The 27,170-nt window shown below is 36.7% G+C and overlaps 1 protein-coding gene across 5 annotated transcripts in view; it reads right to left on the reverse strand.

Annotated features, from left to right (window-relative positions):
* The window catches only part of col12a1a (collagen, type XII, alpha 1a), a 78,305-nt gene that overhangs the window by 26,858 nt on the left and 24,277 nt on the right, over window positions 1-27,170 (reverse strand). For 4 of the 5 annotated variants that reach the window (XM_058748811.1, XM_058748812.1, XM_058748815.1 and 1 more), the window contains 29 exons: window positions 26,338-26,487; window positions 25,764-25,883; window positions 24,583-24,747; window positions 23,382-23,528; window positions 21,361-21,503; window positions 20,888-21,017; window positions 19,204-19,349; window positions 17,515-17,644; window positions 17,265-17,401; window positions 14,649-14,778; window positions 14,385-14,524; window positions 13,372-13,504; window positions 13,238-13,258; window positions 12,991-13,130; window positions 11,007-11,136; window positions 10,727-10,866; window positions 9,509-9,638; window positions 7,959-8,101; window positions 5,992-6,121; window positions 4,952-5,094; window positions 4,679-4,808; window positions 3,143-3,262; window positions 2,888-3,034; window positions 2,684-2,800; window positions 1,878-2,030; window positions 1,721-1,795; window positions 1,050-1,189; window positions 842-965; window positions 568-711 (listed from right to left, as the gene is read on the reverse strand). In XM_058748811.1, the coding sequence (XP_058604794.1) occupies window positions 568-711; window positions 842-965; window positions 1,050-1,189; window positions 1,721-1,795; window positions 1,878-2,030; window positions 2,684-2,800; window positions 2,888-3,034; window positions 3,143-3,262; window positions 4,679-4,808; window positions 4,952-5,094; window positions 5,992-6,121; window positions 7,959-8,101; window positions 9,509-9,638; window positions 10,727-10,866; window positions 11,007-11,136; window positions 12,991-13,130; window positions 13,238-13,258; window positions 13,372-13,504; window positions 14,385-14,524; window positions 14,649-14,778; window positions 17,265-17,401; window positions 17,515-17,644; window positions 19,204-19,349; window positions 20,888-21,017; window positions 21,361-21,503; window positions 23,382-23,528; window positions 24,583-24,747; window positions 25,764-25,883; window positions 26,338-26,487 (3,798 nt within the window). The remainder of the gene's footprint in view (window positions 1-567; window positions 712-841; window positions 966-1,049; window positions 1,190-1,720; window positions 1,796-1,877; window positions 2,031-2,683; window positions 2,801-2,887; window positions 3,035-3,142; window positions 3,263-4,678; window positions 4,809-4,951; window positions 5,095-5,991; window positions 6,122-7,958; window positions 8,102-9,508; window positions 9,639-10,726; window positions 10,867-11,006; window positions 11,137-12,990; window positions 13,131-13,237; window positions 13,259-13,371; window positions 13,505-14,384; window positions 14,525-14,648; window positions 14,779-17,264; window positions 17,402-17,514; window positions 17,645-19,203; window positions 19,350-20,887; window positions 21,018-21,360; window positions 21,504-23,381; window positions 23,529-24,582; window positions 24,748-25,763; window positions 25,884-26,337; window positions 26,488-27,170) is intronic. The other variant, XM_058748814.1, reaches the window with a different exon arrangement.

A 27,170-nucleotide genomic window follows, 5' to 3' on the forward strand; every position in this document is an offset into this window, starting at 1 on the left:
CTTATTATTTAAAAAGTCTTAAATTTGGTGAAATTTGGTCAATCGCAATACCATCTAATAAGATTATTAAACTTCAAAAGACAATGATTGCATGGAATAAATGTGAGCACTTCATGGTTCAAAGTAAAAATGTGACACTGTTGTGCTTTCTACAGCCTCACAAATTTTACAGCCGTTCGCAATCAATGAGTGCTGCACATTTATGGCAAGCACTGAAATTGGTTAATTTGTTAAAATATACATATCAATACATACAACAGTAGATCTTACAGAATGCCTGAATGAAGCATGTTTTTATTTTAGACTTGCAGGTGCACTGTTTGTGCTATTTAATCAAGTAAAATAAACCAAGATACATCATTTATTTTTAGATTGTATGGGTTTGCTCTAAATGGGCATATGGTATTAATTTTATTTGTGCAGGTCTTAAAAATTTTTAAGCTTCATTTTAAAAACTCTGCAGGAAGCCTGTCCAGTAAACAATTTTGTTTACCGCCCCACCACCAAAAAAACACTCACAACACTTTTCAAGCAAAACAAAAGCGTGATGTTTGATCTCAGTGTTACCTGCATGCTGTAGTTTAATAGCACTCTTCTTCACATCATCTTGAGAACGTCCGTCAGTTACTACGACCAGAACCTTGGGAACGGTTCTCCTCATACCACTGTCTGATGTGAACACTTTGTCTCCGATATGCTTCAGCGCAGCACCTAAAGCATTCACACGCAATCAAAGTATAATTTCATAGCCATTTTCTTTCTTCTTTTGACACATTTATGTAGGGTAAAAAAATCTGAAAACTGAATCCTAGGAACATAAAAAAAAAAGTGTTTCACAAACCCGTTTTGGTGTTTCCTCCTCTGTAGTTGACCATCTGAAGGGCGGACAGCACCATTCCCTTGTCGTGGTAGGTGTTCAGTTTGAACTCTGTTTTAGCTTCATCACTGTACTGCACAAAAGACACCTGTTTCACAGAAGGAGAAAAAAGAGCAAATGAATCCCAGCACTATCAGGCGGATGCGCACATGACTACAGACAGGTTGGTTACCTGCATGCCATTACGGTTGATGACATCAAACGCTCCGATCATGCTGAAGACAAACTGACGGACTTTAATGAAGCTCTCATCTCCAATGCTCCACGAGCCGTCGATCAGGAACACCAGGTCAGCCTTGGCTCCTTTGCACACTGGCATTACAAAACAAAGTGTAATGAGCAATGCAGGTATAGTAATACACCATATCACCCCTGTCAAATGTTCTTTTTGTTACTGAAATCTAAGTCGCTTATGCATTAAAGGGTGTTTGTTTAATGGACCTAAAATTCCATTCAGCTCTATTGTGACTATTTACAGTATAATAAAAGTTCCAGAGGATTGCACTGATTGGTAGAAGCAACGCGGTCACACTTTATTTTAAGGTCCAATTCTCGCTATTAACAAACCATGAACTTTGACTTTTGCCTCAATAAACTACTAATTTTCTGCTTATTAATAGTTAGTAAGGAAGTTATTAAGTTTAGCAATTGGGTAGGATTAGGGATGTAGAATATGGTTATGCACAATATGTGCTTTAAATTATAAATACAAATAAACAACCAATATGTTAATAATATGCATGCTAATAAGGAACTAGTTAATAGTGAGAATTGGTCCCTATGCTAAAGTGTTACCAGCAAAGCTTGGAAGCAAATTAAAATTTAAAATTCTTGTGTCTTTACCCTCGAGTGCGGCAGGGATGGTGGGTGGTGGTGGAGGAGTTGGAGGTGGTGTTGGGGCTATGGTGGGCTTCACCACTACAGAAAAGACAAAGAAACCATGAGTAAAACTGTGATCAGAGCTGTGGGACTGAATTCTGCTGAATGCGTCATGACTTACGTGTGCGCTCTTTGACACTGACTCCGGGCCCCTCCTGGTTGGGGGTCTGTGTGTAGACTGTGGCGTTGTACAGTGCATCTGGTGTCAGCCCATCAAAACAGTACTGGCTCTCAGCGGCAGTGATAGTGACCTCCTGGGCCCCGCGGTTAGACGCTAATGATAAGAGAGAAGCGTAAGCTTATACAAACGTTAATATTGATGTATTTGAATTGCATTAAAATTTCCATGCATAAGAATTTCAAACATATTACAAACTAAACCAAAAAAAAAAAAAAAAACTAAAGCGTAATGTGATGCTAAATTAATTTAAAAAAATAAAACAAATCTGCACAATTTATTATTAACTATTTACTATTTGATTTTATTTAACTGATCATATTTTCAAAATAGATTTATTAGCGTTAAGTAAATTAAAACTAAAACCATTAAAAAACTACTAAGTACTAAAATAACAAAATCGAAATAAACAATAATTTAATAAAAACTGCATAAGACTCATTAGACATATTTAAAAAAAATAAATAAATAAAAATAAAATAAAAAATATAAACTAAAATAAATATCAATATTAAAATGAAAAAAATTATTTTATAAACGTGGTTATTGTTTATTTAAACACATTCAATTTATTAGTACTATTACAGAAATCTGACCAGTTTCATTTATGCATGACTGATAAAAACGCTTCATATCAGCATAATGGATAAAAAAATATGCAATTCACATGCATAAATCTTAGATTTATGCAGCAAAATGCAGCATTTATGTTTAATGAATTTGCATCTCCTCATATTCTATTAACTTACGATTGAAAGGATTGAGTTTTAGCCTGTAAGAGGTGGCGGCTCGGTGAGGCGTCCATCTGATGCAGAAGGAGTCATAGCCGACATTGTATGTGTTGAGGTCAGTCACATTAAGATACACTGCAATGGCAAACAGCATTCCACAGTTAAAGCAGGTGTTTTAAAACAAGTCTGTACAATTTGTAAGTCAAAGAAACGAGCACGCACAGGTGGTTCCCTGTCCGACCAGAGCGCCGCTCACGCCTGCGTCATACTGAGCGAAAACCTTCAGGTCATACGTGGTGCCAGGCTGGAGGTTGTGCAGGACGTGTGAAGTAACATCTCCAACAAACACTTCCATGGTGTTATCCGTGCCTGCAACAACACGCCGAACAGGGCTTACTAGAACATGTGCCAGCATAACCTACAACAGGATGTCCAGATTATGACAACATGTTAAAAACATCTAGAACTGTCTCTTACCCACTGGGGTATAGACCAGATTATAACCGTTGACCCGTGCTGGTACAGGATCCCAGGACACTCGGAAACGAGTGTACCACTCATCAGAAACACGCAGGTTACGAGGCTCCAGGAGACCCACTGAAGGAGAAGAAATAAACAGTAAACAGGAGCCAAGACATTGACATTTTCCCATACACTGATTTCCAGCACAGCTTCTTTCTTACAGTCAACATGTCTATCTGTCTCTGTCTGTCTATCCATCCATCCATCCATCCACCCACCCACCCATCCATCCATCCATCCATCCATCCATCCATCTATCTATCTATCTATCTATCTATCTATCTATCTATCTATCTATCTATCTATCTATCTATCTATCTATCTATCTATCTATCTATCTATCTATCTATCTGTCCATCCTTCTGTCTGTCCATCTGTCTGTCCGTCCATCCGTCTATCTATCTATCTATCTTTATTTTTTGGGGGGGCATATTTTTCTCACTTAAAAGATTCAGATCGTCAAACAAATTTTAATATTACACAAAGATAATGCAAGTAAATACAAAATGCAGTTTTTAAATGATGATTTCATTTATTAAGCGAAAAAAGTTAAATCCTGTTAAATCATGAAAGAACTGTGATTAACCACATTATTTTAGAAAGCTGAGTTAAATTTCACTAGCCAAACCCAGGCCTGATTACTGCCAGACCTGTTGAATCAAGAAATCACTTAAATAGATCCTGTCTGACAAAGTGAAGCATGTTTAAAGAACAACACATCATGCTGCAATCTAAAGAAATTCAAGAACAGATGAGAAACAAAATAGTTTACATGTATCAGTCTGGAAAGGGTTATAAAGCCATTTCTAAGGCTTTGGGACTCCAGCAAACCACGGTCAGAGCCATTATCCACAAATGGAGAAAACTTGGAACAGTGGTGAACCTTCCCAGGAGTGGCCGGCCTACCAAAATTACTCCAAGAGCACAAAGACGACTCATCCAGGAGGTCATAAAAGAACCCAGAACAACATCTAAAGAACTGCAGGCATCACCTCAATTAAGATCAGTGTTCATGATTCAACAATAAGAACGAGACAGTTTGTGACCTCAAGCTCAAGTGCACTTGGGTTATGCAGCAGGACAATGAGCCCAAACACAGCAGCAAGTCCACTTCTGAATGGCTCAAGAAAAACTAAATTAAGGTTTTGGAGTGGCCAAATCAAAGTCTGGACTTAAATCCTATTGAGATGCTGTGGCATGACCTTAAACAGTCCTTTCATGCTCGAAAACCCTCCAATGTTGCTGAATTAAAACAATTCTGCAAAGAAGAGTGGGCCAAAATTATCCACAGCGATGTGAAAGACTCATTGTCAGTTATCGCAAATGCTTGATTGCAGTTGTTGCTGCAAAGGGTGGCACAACCAGTTATCAGATTTAGGGGGCAATTACTTTTTCCACATAGAGCAGGTTTGGACAGATTTTTTTCCCTTAATAAATTAAATCATTAAAAAAAATCATCAAGCTGTATTGTGATTGTGTAACCTTCCTTACATGTTTTTCCATCTCCAGACAGTCGTCCTCCAGGCCCATCTTGATAAATGGCCGCTACGTTGATGTTATACGGAGTGTCTGGCTGCAGGTTTTGCAAGATGACAGAGTTTCTGTTGCCAGGGACACTTGTCTATGTGAAAAACAGCAGGAGAAGATCAGCTTTCTAGCATGCATTCAATTAAATAACATTCATGTGTTCGTAAAAATACCTGATGTTAACATATAATGCTCCTGTCCTTTATAATCACTACTATAAAATACAACACCACTCACAAACTCCTCAATGGGATCTCCAGTGGTGGGTGCATAGCTGATGCGGTACTGCAGCACGGGTCCTTCTGCCTGCTCCCAGCTGACGGTCAGCGTGCTGGTGGTCGGATCATACACACGCAGGTTCCTGGGGCCGCCGCGGGGCACTGCAATCAGAAGAACAGAGGTTCTCTCAAAATCATATTTCTGGAAGAAAAGACCATTTGTGTGCTGTTTGTGCCCATATGACTTACTATACTTTACCAGTATACTCAACTTTTCAGAATACAGTAGATATGAAATTGTTTAGCTTATAATGCAAAGGCTTTATGTTTAAAATGAAAAATTCATTTTCTTTTTTTTCAGTTTTTCATTAGAATATCTGCAAATTTTTATGTCATCATTACATCACCCAAGTCATCACAATTACAACTTAACATTATACTGTATATATACAAATGTTACATTGTAATATACACTGTATATATAAAAAATATTCTAATTGTAAAATCTTACAATAAATTCCTCTTCTAAAAATAATGATTTTTCTCTTTCTGACATCCTTTGAGGAAGAGAAATCATTCAATCTTTTGGCAACAAGTTTCTTTCACATTCTTTATGAGTACTTTTAGTTTCTAGTTTACCCTTAAATTTCAACTCTGCCATGGGACAAAATCATTGTGAACATATTTATCCCCTAAAAAATGTTTTTGGCACAAGTGTAGGGTGGTGCAATGCCACTGGCTAGTAAAGCTATGTGATGAAGTTGAAATAATATGTTTGTACTGCATATTTTGGATTGGGGGTAGTAACTCAAAAATTGGACATAACATTTTTTTTCTTTGAAAATGATAACAAATATGATAACAAATTACAACCCTTGTACTTTTGGGTTAAGTTGGAAAATTAGATTTCCTGAAATTTCAGCTGATACCTTCGCATCTGAAATGATTAAATAACAAATAAATATAAATGCTGACATTTCATTGCACAATGTCACTGAGAATGCGCCACGAACACATAACAAAGGACCTCTGATGGAGGCGTCCTGCAGTCAGACTCACGTGTTTTTCCATTATCAGACACAGAGGAGCCCTCGCCGTCAGCATACAGAGCCACCACACTCACAGCGTAGTCTGTGTCTGAATCGAGCTGCTGCAGCAAGGCAGTGTGGGTGTTCCCTGGAACAAGTACCTAACCGAAAACAAAAAAAAAGTAAAAAATGTACCACCAGGGACACAGGCTGTCTTTGTTAACGAGTGACATTTATGATACTCCAAATACTTTTACAATGATTAATGAGTGAAGCTCACAAAGAACATATGTAGGTCACATTTCACCACAAAATCAAAAGGAAAATCAATACAAATAATAATTTCCATTTATTATATTATATTTGTTATATATTATAACAAAAATAAGCTTATTTTAGGATGATCCACCAGAACACCTACATTTGTTCCAAGTTCGTCACACTTCAGTTTGGGGACCAATTCCAACTACTAACTATGACTTTTACCTCAGTATACTCTTAATTTGCTGCTAATTAATAGTTGGTAAGGTAGTTAAGTTCAGGTATTGGGTAGGATTAAGGGATTAAAAATGGTCATGCAGAATAAGGCATTAATGTGTGCTTTATAAGTAGTAATAAACAGCCAATATGCAAGTAATATGCATCTCATAAACAACTAGTTCATAGTGAGAATTGGTCCATAACATAAAGTGTTACCATTCATTTACATAAGGATTCAGTTCACAGTTGAGGCAATAACATATGACTAAATGAGCACATTTTACTAAAAATCATACTGTTCACAGGAATCTACCAATCATTCTTATCTGATTCTTATTCTGTAAAGCTTGTGAAGACAATCATTCTGTCTAGTCATGTTTTACAACAAATACTACAGTGTTGTATGAAAACACTTTTAAATGATATTTATTTATTTTATTAAATATTTATTTACTTGTTTGCGGTAATAAAAATAGAAATAATTCTGTTAATAAAAATGAGTTGTTGTCTTTTTTTTTTTCATTACTGTAATGTGAATGAGTGGTGTTTAATATTAAGGAAAATATCACAAAGCAAACAAAGAAAAAATCTTAATGCAAAATGATATGTCCCTCAACATTTAATCCCTTAAGATCACGCACATCAAAACTGTTGGCTTTAAAATCTCTGATATATTACACTCTGAGAAAGAAGTTTGTCTGTTTTTCTACAGATGGCCTCTTGCACTCACTGATGTTTGTGTCACTGCTCATTTCCAACCCAACCACTAGCGATCATCACTTACTCAGCCAATGCAGTGGAAACATTCCTTTGATGTGTTAATAGTGTAGCGGTTGTAGCAATTCGAGAGAATGATGTGCTGACAGTGTCGTGCAATCACCTCCTTTCACTGATCTTCACAACACCAGGTCATGAGGGTCACTGACTTCCCAATTAATGACATGGGAAACTCCCTTTTTGCATTACTGACAACACTAGCCTTTATTTTCAAGACTGAGGCCAGTGGGCGATTGATTGCACTCCTGGAGTTTTTCAAGGTTCCAGTGGAAAAGGTAAAAAATTCATCATAGATCGGAGGTTAAAATTAAAGCGCAGAGAATTCGGAAAACTGGCCACAATTTCGGAAAAGATGTGCGTCCATAACAATATTCCACAAAGCCTTCGCGGCTGCAGATAAGAAGCTCGTTCTGTTAAGACATAAGAGTGAATGTTTAAACTCTGTTTTCCTCAGTGCTGAAATAAAACAGGTTTGGGCTCAAGATTTCCCACAGCTGCTTTCTTTACGCAAGCATCTGACGACAATAAAAGACATTTATGGATTTCGGAGCTTTGTGAAAATCCCTCTCAAGCAATGAAGTTTATGTGAGAACGAGGCTGCATGACATTAAAAACACAAACATCTTTGCAGAGGGACAGACTGCAAACAGACCATTACGCTCAAAAGGTTGAGAGACTAACATTTGTCGCGTCAGTATTTCCCATACGATCTTTCACGCAAGCCTAACGATGAGGACTTACAGATTGAGTGGGACTGGTTCCAGAGAGGGGGGAGTAGACAACGCGGTACTGCAGCACATCTCCGGAGGCCGGCTCCCAGCGCACGTTCATGGTGTTTGTGGTGGGGTTGTAAACCTGGATGTTCTTGGCAGGGGTCCGCGTCACTGTTTCAGACAGGAGCGGGAGCAGCATCATAAAAACAAAGACAGTAAAAGGGGTGTGCGGTTAGAGTGGTTAAAGAGGTACAGAAATTTACAACTATTTACAAGAGCCCTTGTCCTCTGTGATGATGCATGCAGGTTTCAACACAATACTAGTTTCAATGTCAACCACCACAGAAACACATTACAACAGCATTTCAAATTCTGCCTTTAAACCAAAACCGATGGTAAGAGGTATTTTTCAGCCCAACATCAAAAGACAGACATTATATGTTTAGCTTTTGTTTAGCTTGTTTAGCTGTTTTATCTACAGTAAATTGAGACTTTTGTTAATACACTGGTCAATTTTGAGATGTTGGATTATTTGGCATTCTATTGTAAATGTTATCCAAAATACTGTGTTTATTTTATTGCACTTTATCTGTTCGCGTCTGTATTTTTTTCCATGGGGGTTTGTTCATTTACCATCCACCTGATCTTTATTCCTAAAATTATGGTAACATTTTTTTCTAGTTGTTGACAATATTTTCGGATTTAAATTAGATATCAAAACCCTTTTAAAACTCTAATATTTCAACAAAATGAAACTTTATCCACTGTTCAAATTTCCATTCCATATTTATTTTGGATAAAATTTGCACATTTAAACATAACATTTCAGAAAACTTGTATACTAAAAATTAAGTGGGGAAGACAAGGCTATATCTATTATTTAAATATTTTTTTCCAATTCACCTGTAGTGTCTTGCCTTAAAAGTAAATGCGCACAGCTTTCAATAACACACCTCGTGAATGGTGCATGAAAACAAAAAGCAGAACAGAACAAGCTTTAGATTTCCACCAGCAAAAACCCTAATCCCACATTTTGACCAAAACAAACACTTTCATTAACGTGCACGGCCACGCAAAGCAAACTGGAGATGATGGAAAGCAAACCACCTGGTGGAAAAACAATGACGTCAACAAAAATCAGTTTGTTTGACTCTGAATGAGGAGCATTGAGCTGACAGCAGTAAATAGGGGTGTCTTTATGTCCTTGCACCTCCCTGGGTTTTCCATTTGGTGAAATAGATTGTTCGTAAGCCTCACACCAGCATCTCGAGTCATTACACCCCATAAAGAAGGCTCATTAAGCCCAGACTGGAGTCACATTTATGGGGTTGCCAGCACATCGGCATTCCTCCCTTAGTGATCAATCCAATAAAGCTGATTCAATCTTTGTGCAAGTCTCTGAGATTCTATTTATAAGTGTAATACTTTAATGTTAAAGCCAGAAAACTGCACTTTGCACTTCTTGGAATGAAAACTTTGGCAAAAGGGTTTCTGTTACTGGGGAGTATATGATGGATAAGTATGGGAATTCGTTGCTTTCCAGTGAAGCTAAAATAAGAAAAGACTGCATCAACTCACAGGTTTTTCCATTCTCTGACATGCGCTTGCCTTCTCCAGGAGCGTATACTGGCACCACTGTTACTGTGTACTCGGTATCAGACTGCAGGTTCTTCAGAACTGTACTGGTAGTGCTTCCAGGAACCTGGGCCTGAGAACATTAAAACAATGAAAGACTTTCATTTTCTAGTTTCTGCAAAATTGCACAGTGCTTAGGATCGTTGAGGGACTGCTGCTATGTTTTATATGTGTATTTAGTACATTTCGATGCACTTGTCTAAGTGGTTGCTTGACGGTTGCTTTCTGGTCCAAGCCAAAAGAGACAAACTCCAAGTCTCTATGATTTCTATGTTATTATACTATTCTGGCCTTCAGTGTAGGTCTATGGGATTTTTGCATCAATTACAGTATATTATTAAAGAGGACATCAGATGCGCATTTCCCACAACTTGGTATGATTCTTTAGGGTCTCCATGAAATGTCTGTAACATACTTGGTTAAAATTCTTCAATAGTCGTATAAAACAACTTCCTTTTTACCTTGTCGAAAACAACTTTGTTCATAGCGAGCCGTTTCAATGCATGGCTCTTTAAATGATAATGAGCTACAAGAAACGCATGCATAAACTATGGAAGCCCGTTTTTATATTATATGAAAATATAAAAAAGGCAATTGCAACTTTTTATCTCACAATTCTGACTTTTTTCTCAGAATTGCATGATATAAAGTCTGAGAAAAAAGTCATAATTGCAAGTTTATTTCTAGCAATTGCGAGTTTATATCCTGCAATTCTGACTTTATAACTCGCAATTGCGAGTTTATATCTATTCTGAGAAAAAAAGTCGTAAACTCTCAATTGAGAGAAAAAAAATCTGAATTGACAGTTAAAAAGTCACAATTACCTTTTTTTGGCAGCGGCTATTTGCACTAAGTGTAAGTGTAAGCAATTAGATTATATTTACACTAAGTGCAAATAGCTAAAGATTCTATTTACACTATGTTAAAATAGCAAGATTTTCTGCTATTTATACTACTTATTGCAAATAGTGGCAATTATCTGCACCTCAGAATTGTAGCACATTATAAAACAGTACGCAATAATAACGTATTGAGTGTAAATTATAGTTTTAATTCAATTTAGGCTATTAAATGGATGCCACCTTAATGGGACAATAAAGCCCTTTGACCCAAATTGACCCGGAACATAATATAAGTGTTAGGAGGTGCCATGGGACGTACCATGTCTTCTGCGCCCCCTGTGACGGTCTGGTAGTAAATCCTGTATTGCCGTACGCTCCCTTCAGCCGGTTCCCAGCGTACATTCAGAGTGTTGACCGTGGGGTCCGTGACCTGAAGGTTTCTCACACTGCCCAGCGGTACTATGGGAACACACATAAAACTCTATTCAATGTGTCAACAATGACCTAATTTATATAATTTAAGCACTATCTGAAAAAATGCATTAATGTAGCTGGGTAACCAAAAGGTCTAATGAATATGGTAAAGTCACGTGACGTACATGTCTTTCCTTGGCCAGAAATGTCTTTGACATCTCCATTTGCATAGATTGCAGCAACTGTGATGTAGTAGGGAGTGTCTGGAGTCAGTTTCTGCAGAATAACTGTATTTTTCTTCCCTCCTATCTGTGTCTGTGACAGAGAGAATGAACTGTGTTGTTAAATGAGTCAAGGGATCAGCTCCACTATTTGTGCCTATATCATATATATATATATATATATATATATATATATATATACTGGCAACCATAAAATGATTAAATAATTATTCCTCAGCATGATAAAACAAACCTGCCATGCATTTTCATTACTCTAAATTAGATTTTTGTTTTTTGTCAACAAAGATAAGGATTAGCCATTTTCTGTGGTAATCAACAGCACGTCACTGATTTTTTTTTTTAGCCCAAATTATTCCTTTAAATAAGCTAAAGTAATTTTCAGCAGTGCTGGATAATGTCAGGAACAGCACATCACAAATACTATACGACTGCAGATAGGACTGTTTTTCAGTGGAGCAAAACAGCGTTTAGTTTTATGCTGTTATTCCTATGACTGCTGCCAGTGTAAATCTCCCTTCTTGATGAAGAAAACAGAGGCTGGAAAAGTCACTGCAATGACTTTAGTATAGAAAAACAACACCTCTGCACCCATTCAGATACCATGAAAACATGGAAAATAATAAGATGATAGTTGATTCTGCAGACAAAAACATCTTAAACAGCCTAAGATTTGCACTCTTAGTTGGACCAGCTAAACCAAAAACAGCAACCTGTAGGGAATATTAAATGCACTTTCAGATATTTCCAGCCAGTGCAGCAATACATATGAAATATAAGGGCAATAAAACAATAAATAATTTAGATTAAATCTATTCCTGTGCTTTACAGTAACACCATTAATCTAAAGACATAATGCAAACTACAGATCTAAGTTAACAGAAATATATTATGTTGGTATTATATACTTATATATATATTGTGAAGTATTATTATAATTTAAAAGATCTGTTTTCTATTTGAATATACTTTAATTAAAATGTTATTTATTCCTGTGATGCAAAGCTGAATTTTCAGCAGCAATTTTCTACAGTCTTCCGGATCCCGTGATCCTTCAGAAATCACTCTAATGATCAAGAAACATGATTATTATTATCAGTGATGAAAACAGTTGTGCTGCTTCATATTTTTGTGGATACCCTGATTTTTTAAGGATTCACTGATGAATAGAATTTTTTTTAAATGTCTTTACTGTCACATTTGATGAATTTAATGCATCCATGCGAAGTAAAAGAATTCATTTCTTTCAAATAAATAAATAAATAAATATTACTGACCGAAAAGTTTTGAATGGCAATGTGCATGCAGTTTTTACATCTTCATTTATTGACTAACTAATTAAATTAAAAAGGCTAAATGTAATATCTGTACTCTGTCACATGTGACCATTTAAAACTAGCCAAAAGGGTGATTAAAATAATGATAAACTGTGAACATCGATATAAATTATTTATCTTACATTCTTAATGTTGATAAAAATGCTCATGGACATCAACTACCCACAAGCACCAACTCTCTTATTATCCTAATCCATCCAAAATGGATAAAAGTCTTACATTGCTAATACTGAACTCATGAAGAGTCTTTAGCTAGGTAATTCTATACATGTTTATGCAAGATGAAACCAACAGATTTATTTTGCATTGGATCAGAAAAATTAAAGTTGATGCACACAATTCCTGTTTCAAAACAATTTCAGGGTCCATTACATTTTGTTATAATAACTCAAATCACAATGGGAAGCGGTCAAATTCTTCTTTTTTTTTACCAAATTAATCAGTGTTTGATGAATTGAATATGGATACTGTTTGTGATTGAGAATTGTTTGCGATTTCGCTTGGTGGCACTAGTGGAAATAACACATCTCCTGTAATACTATTATCAGTCAGCCAGATAATATGAACATAAAAAATGTAAAAATGTTCTTTACCGATTGTGATCTTCCTCCTGCAACTGGTACGTAGGTGATCCTGTAGTTCTGCACTCGTCCAGGAGCGTGATCCCATTTTGCGGTGAGGGAGGTGGTAGTCGCATTGAACACCTGGAGGTTTTGAGGAGGTCCACTAGGAGCTATAAGAAGCAACATTTGAAATTTCAGTTTTGTGTTCGAACACATCCTTATATCCGTATGGAATCCGAATGTTAAATGTCATGTATCTTAAAAACACCAGACTCACCGGGTGTAATAACCTTGGACACTGCGGTCAGCAGGGCACAGAGAGAAAGAGTGAGAGTTTGTCAAATGCACACATTATGTCTAAAGTGCAGTAAATGGAAAAAAGTCTTCATTTGGATTTCGGGGGTTTCTTACATGTGCGTTGGCTTCCTAGAAGATCTTCACTCTCAGACTCATCAGGGTAAATGGCAGTGACAGAAACATCATAGAGGGTGTCTGTCTCCAGGTTCTCCAGAAGGAGAGTGGTGTCCTCACTGCTCAGGATATCCTGAGGAACACAGTGGTATTAGCTACATACTGTACAGCAGTTAAATGTGCAATTACCATTTACCAATACTGCGACACAAATAACACTACTACTAGATACTAACAATCACTATTACTTGCAGGGGTGTAAAAAGTACTGAGAAATTAAAAGTACAAGATACTATGTCAAAAATTTACAGGACAGACATTGTCATTTTTAATTATTTTTTTTTTTTGTATTTACTCAGCACTTTAAAAAAAATTAATTACGTGAAATAAAATAGTATATATAAACAAAAATTAACCCCATTATTTTAGTTTTATTTCAGGTAGAATATTAGCTGAATACTTTCAGCTAAAATTAGTAGCAGATACAGTGGTTTGACATTTGGAAATAGTCATTTTTTAAATGAATAATCAAGCCTAATCATGAACAGTGTTCACAGTTGACTTAAGTTCATCTATATACAGCAATGGTTATTATGATTATTATAAAACATTATATTACTGTAGTTCAGACTGAGTCTGAAAAGACTAGTTCACACAAAAATGAACTTTTTGTCACCATTTACTCACCCTCGTCTTTCAAAACTACATCAGGATAAAGAAAAATACCATTTTTATTTTTAAATAACTAGAAAAATGTCATACTTTGTACTTTCTACATGAAATTGCAATGGTGTAAAAATTATTATTTTTACTTTGTAAATGTAACTGAGTACAAGTACAGATATATATTCCCAGAACAGTACTATTACTCTATACCACTTTATGTCTCTGAGTGTAATGTATACATGTAATATTTATGATTTTACGGGAAGGAGAGTAAATACACAGTTGAAGTCAAATCTTTAGTATTTCAACTTGATGAATCAGACCATGTTTAGACTCTGATGTCTTACATATTGAAAGTTGTTCTCTCCACTCTTGGTCCAGCCGACACGGTAGAGGGAGACATCAGGAGCGCCGTGCTCCCAGTGAGCCCTGAAACTGGTCTGGGACACTTGAGAGAACCTCAAGTTCTTCGGAGCAGGGACAACGTCTAAAGCGAACAGGATGATAAACTGAGTTTCAGGCTACAATTGAGCACTTTAAACATTTAGCAGTCAAGTGTTATTTCACTTTACAGAGGTTATTCATAGATAATGGATCCCCTGGCCTGTTACCTGTAATGGCTTGGTTAAGCATTGGGTTTCCGGTCCCAGAATCATACACAGGAGTCACAGCCACATCGTATTCCGTTTGGGAAATGAGATTATCCAGTCCTCTAAACGTTACATCTGCGTCAACTTCAAGCTAAATTGAAACATGAGAAGTGCAGTTATGGCCACATAAAACACAGCAAAAAGACTTGACGGCATCAGGAGGTCAAGGTTTGGCTGGTTAGCATTGGCGGTTAGTTGGCAGATTCGTAGGTTACTTACAAAGTACAATCTTTTACTGATTCCAAAGGACACTGTGTAAAGTGTAGTCAGCAATATAATCTATTAGTTTACACAATTTAGGTAATGTAATCTGACAATTTATTGTTTACTTTTATCAATAAATTATTAACACTTTACTGTCATTGTGTTAATAACATGCAATCATGTAATCAATAAAAATGGAACTGTAATTTGATTATGAGTATTTTAATATCTAATTACTGGGATCTGATTAAGCAATCCAGATCACCTGTAATCATTTACTTATTATAAATATAATTAAAATATATTTTTGAAGTTGGAATTAAAATTGTGCACAGATATCAGTTTGTTTAATCCGATGCGTTACTTGTCATTTCTTCCTAATTATTTGTACAATTATTAACTATTTCTGAGTAATTGTTGTAAATCCTACAACTATTTGTTTTAAATGTATGCATCATATTTCATGTATTGAACAAAATCCATCTTTGCACTCCAGAAGCAGCACAAAAGCTGCATCTGAAGTGGAATTTAGATGTATTTATGCAGACTGTTTAATGCAGTTCAGAGATGACACAAATGCATTTACACTGCTGTCACAATTGCAAATACTGTTAGGAGATGAATGTGTTAAATATAAAGTATACTGAACATAAAACTATGACATCATACTTTAAATATGAAACAAAAACCACCAATTGGCGGCAAGAAGTCACTGCCTTAATGAGTGAGTCACTGATTTTCTCTTTCAATTCGTTTGTTCAAAAGAGCTGATTCATTCAGGAATGAAGCAAGCTGATTTCAGAACCATGTACAGTATTAGCATTCTACTCTTGCTATTTATGCTATAAAAATGCTAAAAATAGTAAGAGCACTATACTAGTATGCAGCTGTCTTTATAAATGGCTTATTGAATCATTGACTCGCCCGATTCATTCAAAAACATTTTCATTACAGAATCATTCAGGAACAAAACCTGGTATTTCAAAACCAGGTATGTCCTACCTAAAACCAGATGGATGGCCACCCTAGCATGTGATGCATTATTTGCTAGAGAGGGGTTGACGGTAAGAGAAACAACAAAGCCTCAATACATATAAAATCACTTTAAGTTCCTGCAGGATTAGACCTGATCTTAGATCCAGTTTCAGGTAACAGGAGCTGCCGCCATCTGTCAGGCTTCTCAGGCTTCCATCCACCTGGACCCACATTTGTGTGCATGTTTGTTTCATCTTTTCATCCCAGAACGAAGAGTTATGAGCAGAACTGAGTCATGATTAATACCTCAGGATGTGGAGAAAAGCTGAGGCCAAAAACTGCCAATGAGAGTTAAAAAAAAATCATAGGAAAAAAATCCCACCCATAAAATACACATCCCAAAGCACCGGATTGCTGCGTGCCACTCAAAACTCCATCTTTTTTTATCGTGTCTGTTCTCGCAATCTTTGGTAGATGATCGCTGTAACCGAAGCTCTGGAGAGCAGCTGTACTCTCTCGGCAGCTGCCGTCTCCACTGACTTGTGTAACGTAATTGCTGATATGTTAAAAGGTCCCAAATCCATCAACATGAGTCTCTTTCTTGGTTGTCTGCCTGGATGCATTGTGTAAACAGACAGGAATCTTTCCACAGGAAGGCTTCCACAGTGACCTAGGAAGGCTTTGCACAATTGAAAACAAGATTGTTGTTCAACAGCTGATAAGCTGTGCACACAATTAATCCCAAAAGCAGTGCTACTCAACACGTGGATGGCAGGCCGCGTGCGGCCCTCGGAGCATTTCGTTGTGGCTGGTGTGATGTGATTGTCAAAAAAACATAAATATTACAAGTGCAAATTACTTTTACTATCAGGCCTCTAAAACCCTCTTGTGATTGTACTTGCTTTGCGAACCTTCTGCTTTCAGTGGTTCTCATATGTTCAAACCCCAGACCAGTGATTTTTCTAAAGAATCATAGGAATCAGCAGCTGAAGTCAATTAGGATATTCTGTTGTTTAGGTAGCAATGTTGTAAAACTTGTAAAGTGTTGTAAAATCATTAATAAATTATAGGATAGACCTCACATTTCTGATTATGTATGTTGTATACAATTGGTCTGAACAAAAACGGCAGATGGGCTGAATGAAAATGCAAATGTTTTGGAAAATCAGAAATACAGCAGTTACCCCAGTTTCCAACATACGCAAAGCAGCGCTGCACTTATAAACACTACTTTTAGACATCATACGGAGGTAAGATGAAAAGAAAATGCCAGTGTAACTTTTCTGAAGACAATCAGTTCCCTTCAGATAGTCATACATGTAATCACAAATGAATGGCCTATTCAGTGATTTGTCAGAATGGGCAAATGTCACCAAAAGCTGATGAGTTTGATTTTACCTCTTTCAACTCTCCTTCCTCTGGCTTGTAAGTGATGATGTATTTACGAACGCCGCCAGGTGCAGGATCCCAGTCCAGCTGCATGGTGCTGTGGGTTACGTCTGTGATCCTCAACTCACCGGATGGAGGAATAGGCACTACAGAGAAGGGAGAGATACAAACGAAAAAACAACAGACAAACAAACGATGAGAATCAGATAGATGTGCTAAACATCCCTGCTGAGGGGAAGAAAGCCCTAGTGCCACCTACGGGTCACCCCCTGATCAGAGAGAGGTTCACTGGCGAAATCGCCGAACAGGGCGAAGACGGAAACTCTGTAGGCCGTGTTGGGACGAAGTTTCTTCAGCTGGACTTCAGTAACTGTTCCTTTCACACGCATCTGTGAAAGTCAACCACATCACAAATGAAAGGGATGGTGGACTTGTTCAAGGGAACATAATGGAAATTTTTTACGCCACTGCTGAAAAGACCAGGTTGGCCCAGTTTGAATTTCTAAGATAGTTTATGAATGATATGGATGCTGAACCAGAGCAATTACATTAACTATAAGTAAAACTCTTACAAACAAATAAATATCAGTGATTACTAAAAATGTTATCAGTAGTACTAAAATAACACAAGGCTGAACAAAGCTCTCATGGCCACATAGAATAAGATAGTTAAATTTGTAACAAAGAGTAACAAAATTACAAAGTTTAGAATACCATGAAGAATCATGGCCAAAAAGTAAATAAGGTTCATTTTGATGGGATGTTGATGTTAAGCTATTTAAGAAAAAGGGTGCAGAAATGCTGGGGATTAGTATCCAAAACAACATTTGCTGGTCTTTTTAGCAGGACAGTTTTAGCACAAATACCTTTAAAATATCTATAAATCCTTTAGATTTATATATAATGGTAGAAATTATGTCTAATTTTAGTCTTGTCTTGACTGAGATATCCCCAGTGCAAAAAGTATTTTCTTACTCTGTATTTTTATTTTGTTTTCCAGAACAAATATCTAAACATTCCTAAATCAAGATACATTTCCATACATACATACATATATATATATATATATATATATATATACATATACCTGTATATATACACACACACACACACACACACACACACACACGGTCCAAAAAACACAGACAATATATTAAAATTTTATTTTTGTTTAAAACAAGGACAAATAAAGTTCCTACCCTTTTGGCAGACATTTGTTCTTGTTTTAAGCATAAACCCACTTAATTTTGAGACATTTTTCAGAAAACAAGGCTTAATTTTGCTTGAAATTTTGCACAAATGTTTAGATGGATTGAACTGGAAAATAAGGCAAAAAAAGAAGACAAAAAGTGTAAGAAAAAAATATTTTTTGCAGTGAAGACATTATGACTGTGTCTACCAACTATAGCAAAAACTCTAAGCATATTCTTTTCCTTTTTTTTTTTCTAATGAAAAAAATGGAGGAACAATATTGAAACATCTGCTCTCTCAGACAAGCCCTGTGGACACCAGATTCACGCCAGAACTGACGTCGAGACCTCTGGATCTTCTCACTGTGTGAAATACTTGAAAGAGGAACTGTGCTAACAAGCCCCAAAGCGCTAATGAGCTGTTATTTTCCAAAAGCTGCAATATAAAGGATGTTTTTGAACCCAATAAATGTAGACCTACCACCTGTGGTATCTACAATATTTCCAAAAATGCTTTCCATTTCCTCTTTCTGCTACAGTATGTCAGAGTTGTTGACAGATTTGAGCTGCATAGCACCATTGGATTTCCATTAGAACATTTTGTCTCTTCCAGTAAGTCCTGATGAAAATTATTAACACGTTTTGTATTTATTTTTTTAAATATTCAGCTTCAAGACTGGCCTATCCAAAAGGCTGACTGACTAGATGTGACGGGACAGCAGATTGGGCAGTGGTTGAAATGTGTGGCGTCACCGTACCTCCTGTTCCACAGAGGGTTCGGTGGCATTAAGGGCGTCGTAGAGAAGCATGTAGCCTTTGGCCCCTTTGACCGCATCCCATCTCACATTCATGGTGGTGGAGCGCTCTTTGTAGATGTTCATGTTCTTCACAGCACTGAGAGGCACTATAGAGGGGAACATGACTTTTCTCTCTTTCTCTTCTGCAATTTGATCCCTGACTATCCATCTAAGCGGACTGAAGCTCGAATGGGAACATGGAAGCATTCCGGATGGAATGATGGATGTGTGACAAGATGGAATGGAATGCCATGAGAGACGATGGTTGGATGAGAATGATCATGGGATACTCACGTGATGGAAATGACTGACAGACAAACAGATATGCAAATGTCAACACACATTCAACAAATTAAATAATACAATGACACTTTGCGATGCAAAGCAGCATCATGCCGTATGCAACACAGTTACTTTCAGAGGACTGTAAAAGGAATGATGACGTTAGGGTTAAGTCATAATGTTAATTAAAAAAAAATTAAAGGTGGCAAAAAAAAGGGCACAGCAATATTAGCACATACACATTGCATAGCATTTTATTTGCACCTTCTCAGCAACTAGCTAAACATCAGAAAATCTTGGTCATTTTTAAACAGCAAAGATGACACTTTATTGGGTGAATCTCGCGAAACCTGTCAACATCATTTCAATAAAAATATAGCAAATTACACTTGAGAGCATTTTCAGTACCAATAAAGTGTTTGCATTGACACATTATTAAAAAGAAATCACATTTTCCTTACCGTAAATGTATATATACACTATGGTTCAAAAGCCTGTGGTCTGTTAGATTTGGTAATGTTTTTGAAAGAAGTCTCTTATGCTCAACAAGGCTGCATTTATTTAATCAAAAATACAGTAAAACTGTAATATTGTAAAATACTACAACAGTAATTCATTCTTGTGATCAAAGCTGTATTTTCAGCATCATTACTCCAGTCTTCAGTGTCACATGATCCTTCAGAAATCATTCTAATATGCTGATTTGCTGCTCAAGAAACAGTTCCGATTATAATCAATGTTGTAAACGGTTGTGCTGCTTCATATTTTTGTAGAAACTGACACAATTTATTCTTCAGGATTCTTTGATGAATAGAAATTTATTGAAAATAGAAATCTTTTGAAACATTATAAATGTCTTTACTGTAACTTTTGATCAATTAATGCATCCTTGCTGAATTTTATTTTATTTTTAATTTAGACATGTTTTTGTGAGATTCACCCAAGTATTGTATGATACAATACATACAAAAGTATCTAACTCTGTATTGTGGCAGTACCATGGTACAGTAATGGCGTCAGACTGTAATACCACTGGTATTGAATGATTACTGTCCTCAAATACCATGGTATTTCCATGGTACTCCAAGGTACTTTTAAGAATATCATAGCATTACCGTGTAAAATGTACAAAAAACAAAGTATTACAATGCAATAAACTGTATTACCATGGTATAGAGAAGTGCAAAACCATATCCTCATCATTATGTACTTCTAAAACAATTACATCTATCGAATGTGCAAATAAATAATGATTTTCACTGGGTTTTTTTTTTTTTTTTTTTTGGTGTTCAGATACATATTGTTGAGGAATTGGCTCTGGCTGTTCTGGTGATGAGTGAATTGTGGGTAAATGCACACTTACATGTCGTCTCTGAGCCTTTGAGGGGGTCGCTGCTGTCCTCTCCCACCACTGAGTAAACCTTCACCATGTACTCCGTCAGCGGAGTGAGATTCTCCAAGACCACAGTCGTCACCGTCCCGTCGACAAGCAGCTGCAACAGACGAACAGAATTAAAGTGAGAACTCACAAGAATAGGACATGACTGTGTTTGCAAAGAAAACACAATTAATCACTTCTAGGTCAAATCAAAGTCAGCCTTTCCAGATTGTTTCCGGACTTCCGGACTTCCAGACTTCCAGACTTCCAAAGAATTGGCTCAGCATGAAATGTCTCAAGCCACACTTTGTCTTTCTTAGCTCTGTCTTGCTGGTAATGTGCATTGCGTAAATAGTTTTAAATGAATTGCACACTTAAGTTTTATACTTAGGGTTTAATAACCCTAACAATGAGCAATAGTAATTGTGATGCTTTTCAAACATGTGAAGTGTTCATACCTTTTGTGGTTCTCCTCCTGCGATGCTCACATACTCTATTCTGTACTTCTCCACGGGGCCATCGGGGGCGACCCAGGTGGCGCGGAAGGAGTAATGGGTCACTTCTGAGGTCGTTAGATCAGTGGGTGGCTCTGGGCCTCCTCCTGTGAGGGGTAATGATGGTGATTAGGGTTTAACCTTTGACCCCTCACATACTCCAACATTAGACTGTCACATCAGGGCTGTTTCTGAGCAAATATGAATTTGGTAAACATTGCCCTAAAAGTCTGTAAATGATATAGTAATTTTAGAGTTATTTTAGAGTTCATACATTGATGCATTTAATTAGAATAATGATTTTGAATATTCAAAATATTTAATAGGAGATATAGATTATTGACCTTATTATTACAGATTTTTCTTTTTTTTCTTTTTCTACATGTTAATGGACGCTATATTGTGTTTTCTGCACCCTGGGTCAAGCTAGTCATTATAATGGCATATATATATAAATAATGATCATCTAGGAGCTGGTTGTTTTGGTTCATGGCAGAGCTCTTTAAATTTTCACAGGGAAAACATGTCTCATATTTTACTTTGTTACACTAAAAGAATAGGAGAAGAATTTCCTCCAGAGATTACAAGAGCTACAACACTGTAGCAACATTGCTCTGATATGTCTTGAAATGTCAGAAGATAGTACTAATCAGTCAAAAGTTCACAGAATATTAACAGCATCATGTCTTTTTTCCAGCTCATTTCAAGACTGGGCTGCTTCTAGACTTTTTTTTTTTTTTTTCTCGTGGAGCCTGGAACGTCTGTCTGCACCTGGATCGAGTTTCAGAGTGTCAAAGTTTCATCATGAAAAGGTCAAAGTCTTCAGAGATTCCATTTTGTAAAAAGGAAAAAAAAATAAGAGAAAAGGAAAGACTCATTCTTGAACCTTTTAGGACATAGCTGTTGACAGCGCCATCAACACTCTGACAACACATTTTTTTAAAAGTGTTATCAGAAAGAGGTTGATCAGAAATACAGGTAACATTTTATTTGGAAAGTCCACATTAGACATTCTACCAACTATAAGTAAGCAATCATTAGAATATTAGCAGACTGTCTGCTGTCTGGTAATATAATATAAAGATGTAATGCAGCATAAAAGCCAGACTAAATTATGCCTACTCTGACCCACCTCAACCCCTGGTGCACTAAGCGATTTTTGAAAAACACTTTTGACCACAGTGTTGGGCCGAGTCCCAAAATACACTTATAGCCAATCAGCAGTAAGGGGGCGTGTCTTGAAGAGAGTGTTCAATTTGATTGCACAGGACCGATATTAGCAGATCGACTATAGATAGAGAGAGATGGCAGATAAAAAAGAGGAAACAATCAGAGAAACAAAACATTAAAAAGAAGAGTTCCACAATCAGGTAGGACCCACGTAAATATCGGAGCAGCTTTCTAGCGGTGGAGAGAACTCAAGGAGCGGGAAGGGCTGAGTCAGACGCCAAGGTTGCGTTGTTTCTTCTTGATAGGTGATTTCGCGTTGATTTCGCGTCGTTTCACACAACTTATCTGTGTTGGCTTTTGTTTGAATATGCTTATGTGTCATCTTCACTTGTTTCCACGATTGTCCCTGCCATGGTTGTGTACGTACGTGTGGGGCGGAGATTTCAAAATAGAGGTGAGGTCCTGTTGGGGTATGGGCTTGTTTGTTTTGGTGCTTTCAAAATATCAACATCGTTTGGCAAAAATCTCTTAGTGCACCTTTAAAGTACACAGTTGTAATTTTTGTGTAAATGCAATTAATGCCACCTCTTAGCAGCATTAAACAGTCTTTTTGTAAAAATGCCTAAATGCAACCTCAAAAGTGCTTATATGCCACCTTTACAGTGTAAATTTGGCATTTGACCTTCATTCTCATATAGATTGCCCACTTTTCACAATCCAGTCAAATTTCTCAAATTTCTTTTCTTATTGACTATCCCTCAGAAATACTGTATCTTTCAGCCTCATTGTTTTAGAGAGCATGACCTCAGTGATACCTGGACCCTTGACACTGTTACACAGGTTGTTTGTCAGGTCATCCACGATGTCCAGCAGGAAGGAGAAGTCAGCCACATTGTACATGTGGATGTCATCGGGATCAGAAGCAATGGATCTCAGCTCATTCTCATCTGCGTTCTTCACACCTGGAGATCAAAACCACAAAAGACATGTTAAAGTGCATATTGCAGGTTAAAAAATTGTTTTCAAATGAATATATAACCTTGTATGAAAATATCATATGAACCGTTATTGCAGGGTTTGAAAATGTTTTACAAGGCGTGAGGGCACAAATTTAGAAGAAAAAGTGACGCATTCTTTGACAGCTCTGAAAAAAATCTAGTTCCTACATTATTTTTCTATACATCGACTCACTGGAGTCTCTAACCTGGAATATGCCTTTAAAGCCCAGTTCAACTCATTATCCATTGTCAGCACAAACCGTCTTTTGGCGTTAAAATAGTTCTTTGCAGTGACGAATTAGTGCTGAAAAGACATGGACACAGTTATTTTTGCGCCTGACCTTAATTGAATATGCATTTCTAGGAGTTTCCCTTTCAGACGCAAAATTTATGGGAGGAGAGTATTCAAATGAATCACGCAATGCGTTTTACTAACGTTTGCACTCATCAAATTACTGGCATTTGTGCCATTATTTAACACCCAAATAAAGCATGTCTTAAACTATTTTACGCTTGAAATGGCTGCAATTTGTTGCTAGGAGAAGGCACCACAGAGAACAGAGAGAAGGGAGAGGAATTTTTTTCCACACGTAATTTATCTGGAATGCAAGAAGAACACGAAGATATCGTTTGCCAAGCCATGTTATTTTTCATTTGCTTCAGGAAATAAAAGACGACTTGGAACCCTCAACTAGGAGTCACGCAATACCAGGGCTATCAAAATGCAACTTCTAGCATTTTTTGGCCTCCGGTTCTTTTCAACGTACTATAGCTTTTTTATTTCTTTATTCTTTATTTGCGACTGCTCTAATTTGCGCTGCACTTGGTATATTTCGTTGGTCGATATGTAAATGAGATGTTTGCGTCTATGTTCTTTCATTTGCGAGTTGTTAGTAAATCACCCGCAGAAATTTCCATGCCCATTGGCGTTGTTTTGGAATTGCTCTCGTGCTAATTTGCCCTGCTTAGTAAAACTGGCCCCTAGTCTAAATGACTGAAAGGGGAAAGGGGTTCTTACCGATGGCATACAGCTCAATGCCCTGGTCGCGCAGGTTCTGAGAGTTGACCGTGATGTCATCCTGAGACTTGCCATCAGTAACCAGGACGCCGATCTTCCGAGAGTTCGGACGCATTCCAACATTAGCCTTGAAATTGTTCTGAAGGAGGTAGTTTAAAGCAAGGCCTGTGGAATAAGAGAATGTTAGTGAGTCTAAATACACGAGGTAGGCATTAAACCTAATGAAGACCAGTATGAAACCCATAAAGCTACTGTGTCATATTTGATATGCACATTTCTATGGCCTCTTTGCAGAAATTGCTGAATAAAATACTGATAGTTTATACTTTTGATTGATAGTTTATACTTTTTTAGCAAGTAAAAGGTCTTTTAGTATAACTGCACAAACGTCCATCTTCAGCTCGTGCTTCACGTGTCTTTTTGCTGTGTAATATTTACTGATTTTTATAAGTAAAAGTAAGAATAACTTGGATATTGATAGAAATATTTAAAGATAAACACTCATTCGACTGAAGAAACATTTTACTTGATTATCAATAAATCATTTTTTTTTGGAAAAATGATGTTAAAATATGAGTCAAATATATTATCATCAGGCTTTTGCGGATTGTCTATTTGTTCATCTCTCAATCATCATTGTATTGCATTGCATTATATGTTTTGATCATCAAACTAAGCATTTAAATACCATCTTACTAAGACATATTATTGGGAGATAATACTTAAATATAAGTGAAAACTTATTTATAATATATTTATATGTCAGTAGTCTACTATACTGTTATAAAGATCTCATTGATTTACTTACAAGGTGACAGAATTCATCTTAAATTTTGGTCATATAAATATCAGCATCTGCATCAAACTGTATATTTTTGCTCAGTTTGTTTATTTGAATAAAGTCCTCCTGAGTTTCAGCTCCATTATTCTCACTCTATCCTACAATGTGAGCCATGAATCTTTATGTATCAAATATAATTCTCAAAAAAAAAAAAAAAAACCCCTTGGGATTTTTTTTTTCTTTAGATATTTTCTAAAGATCAAATAAACTGTTCTATTTTTAATTGGAGCCGCAATCGACAACATCACAAGCGGAAGACAAACTTCTACAAACTTTAGGGTTTCACCACAAATCAAGTGTGTTGGATCTGTCATATAGATCAGAATAAAACATGATATACCAGTCAGAGTGTTTCCTCCTTTGTAGGGTAGATTGGCCACGGCATCCAGCAGCTCTTTTCTGGTTCTGTGAGAGTTTAGGTGCCACTCGGTCTTTGGGTCTCCACTGTACTGTGCCAGACCTAAAAACAGACAGATACAGTGTTCATAATTACACCCAGAAGAAGATGCCATTGCTCAGAAGTTCCTCTTTTATAGTTCAAAAGACCTCATTTTTTTGTCGTAAACTGTTTGAAGAGCAATAAAACGTTCATGAGAAACAAACGAGAGAGTAAATTGGCATACAGTGAGAGTACACTGCAGATAATTTGGTCTTGGAAAAATTTAATGAGAAATGATGAGGTTATACTGAGATATGACTTTTAATTGCAAAACGTTGTATATTGGATTACTCAGTCAAAGTTTGAGACATTGTTGAGATATCTCCTGAAACTCTAAAGCACACATGTGAGACGACAAGGGTCTTTTTCTCAGGAGAAAAGTCTGAGGCTTGAGAGAGAACTCAAGAGAATTCCTACGCATGGCACTATTGTGGATCTTCTCACTAATATGGGGTTCAAGATAAATTTCTCTTACCAATCTGGACACGATCCGGCCCGATGTCAAAGACACCCACCATGCGAGAAATGAAAGACCTTATGGTCTTGAAGTTCAGACGACCAATGCTCCAAGATCCATCAACAAGCAGGATGATATCGGCCTGGGCTGTGGTTTTGCACATTACCTCTGTTTGACCAGAGAACAATTCAGTCAGTCAGTTTATTATGATAAAAGGAATAATAATAATCATTCAAACCAGTAGATGTAAACATTCAAACAGATTGTGATTTGTGATAAAGGATGCAGACACACTTGGACACACAAAACATTCACACAGTCATGCAAAGCATGACAAAACTGTTTATTTGGCATTTTGAAAACACACTTTTTTTTTTTTTTACATTATACGTTAAATAACATCTTTTAAACTATAAACTCCATTTCTGTAAGCGATGTCTTTGTCTGTGTCCCATCTTGCTGTCTCTCCAGAAAACTGAATGAAGGGGTAAAGAGAAGGAAAATGTCGCCCACCTGGCCCTGCTCAAAAAGAACATGTTGCATAATTGTCTGATTTATAGAGCATTCCCTCTAGCATCAACAAAAAGAAAAGAAAAAAAGATGTATAACATTCAGTGGATATAGCCAGCTAATATTTTAAAATACAGCAGTTATTATGTTTTTGAAATGTGTTAAACCTGTGTGTGAATTTCTTAGTAGCAATAAAATGAATTATTTAAGGCTTCAAAAATGATTTATTAGCCAAACGGGTGCTGTAATGTGGAATTCTCACATTTAATTTACGACCCCTTGTACCCTAAACACTAAAGGCAAGTAAGCAAACACAGATGCAAATCGGTAAATGCATTTCA

Source organism: Onychostoma macrolepis, chromosome 17 (genome assembly GCF_012432095.1).
Source record: "Onychostoma macrolepis isolate SWU-2019 chromosome 17, ASM1243209v1, whole genome shotgun sequence".
Taxonomy (NCBI): domain Eukaryota; kingdom Metazoa; phylum Chordata; class Actinopteri; order Cypriniformes; family Cyprinidae; genus Onychostoma; species Onychostoma macrolepis.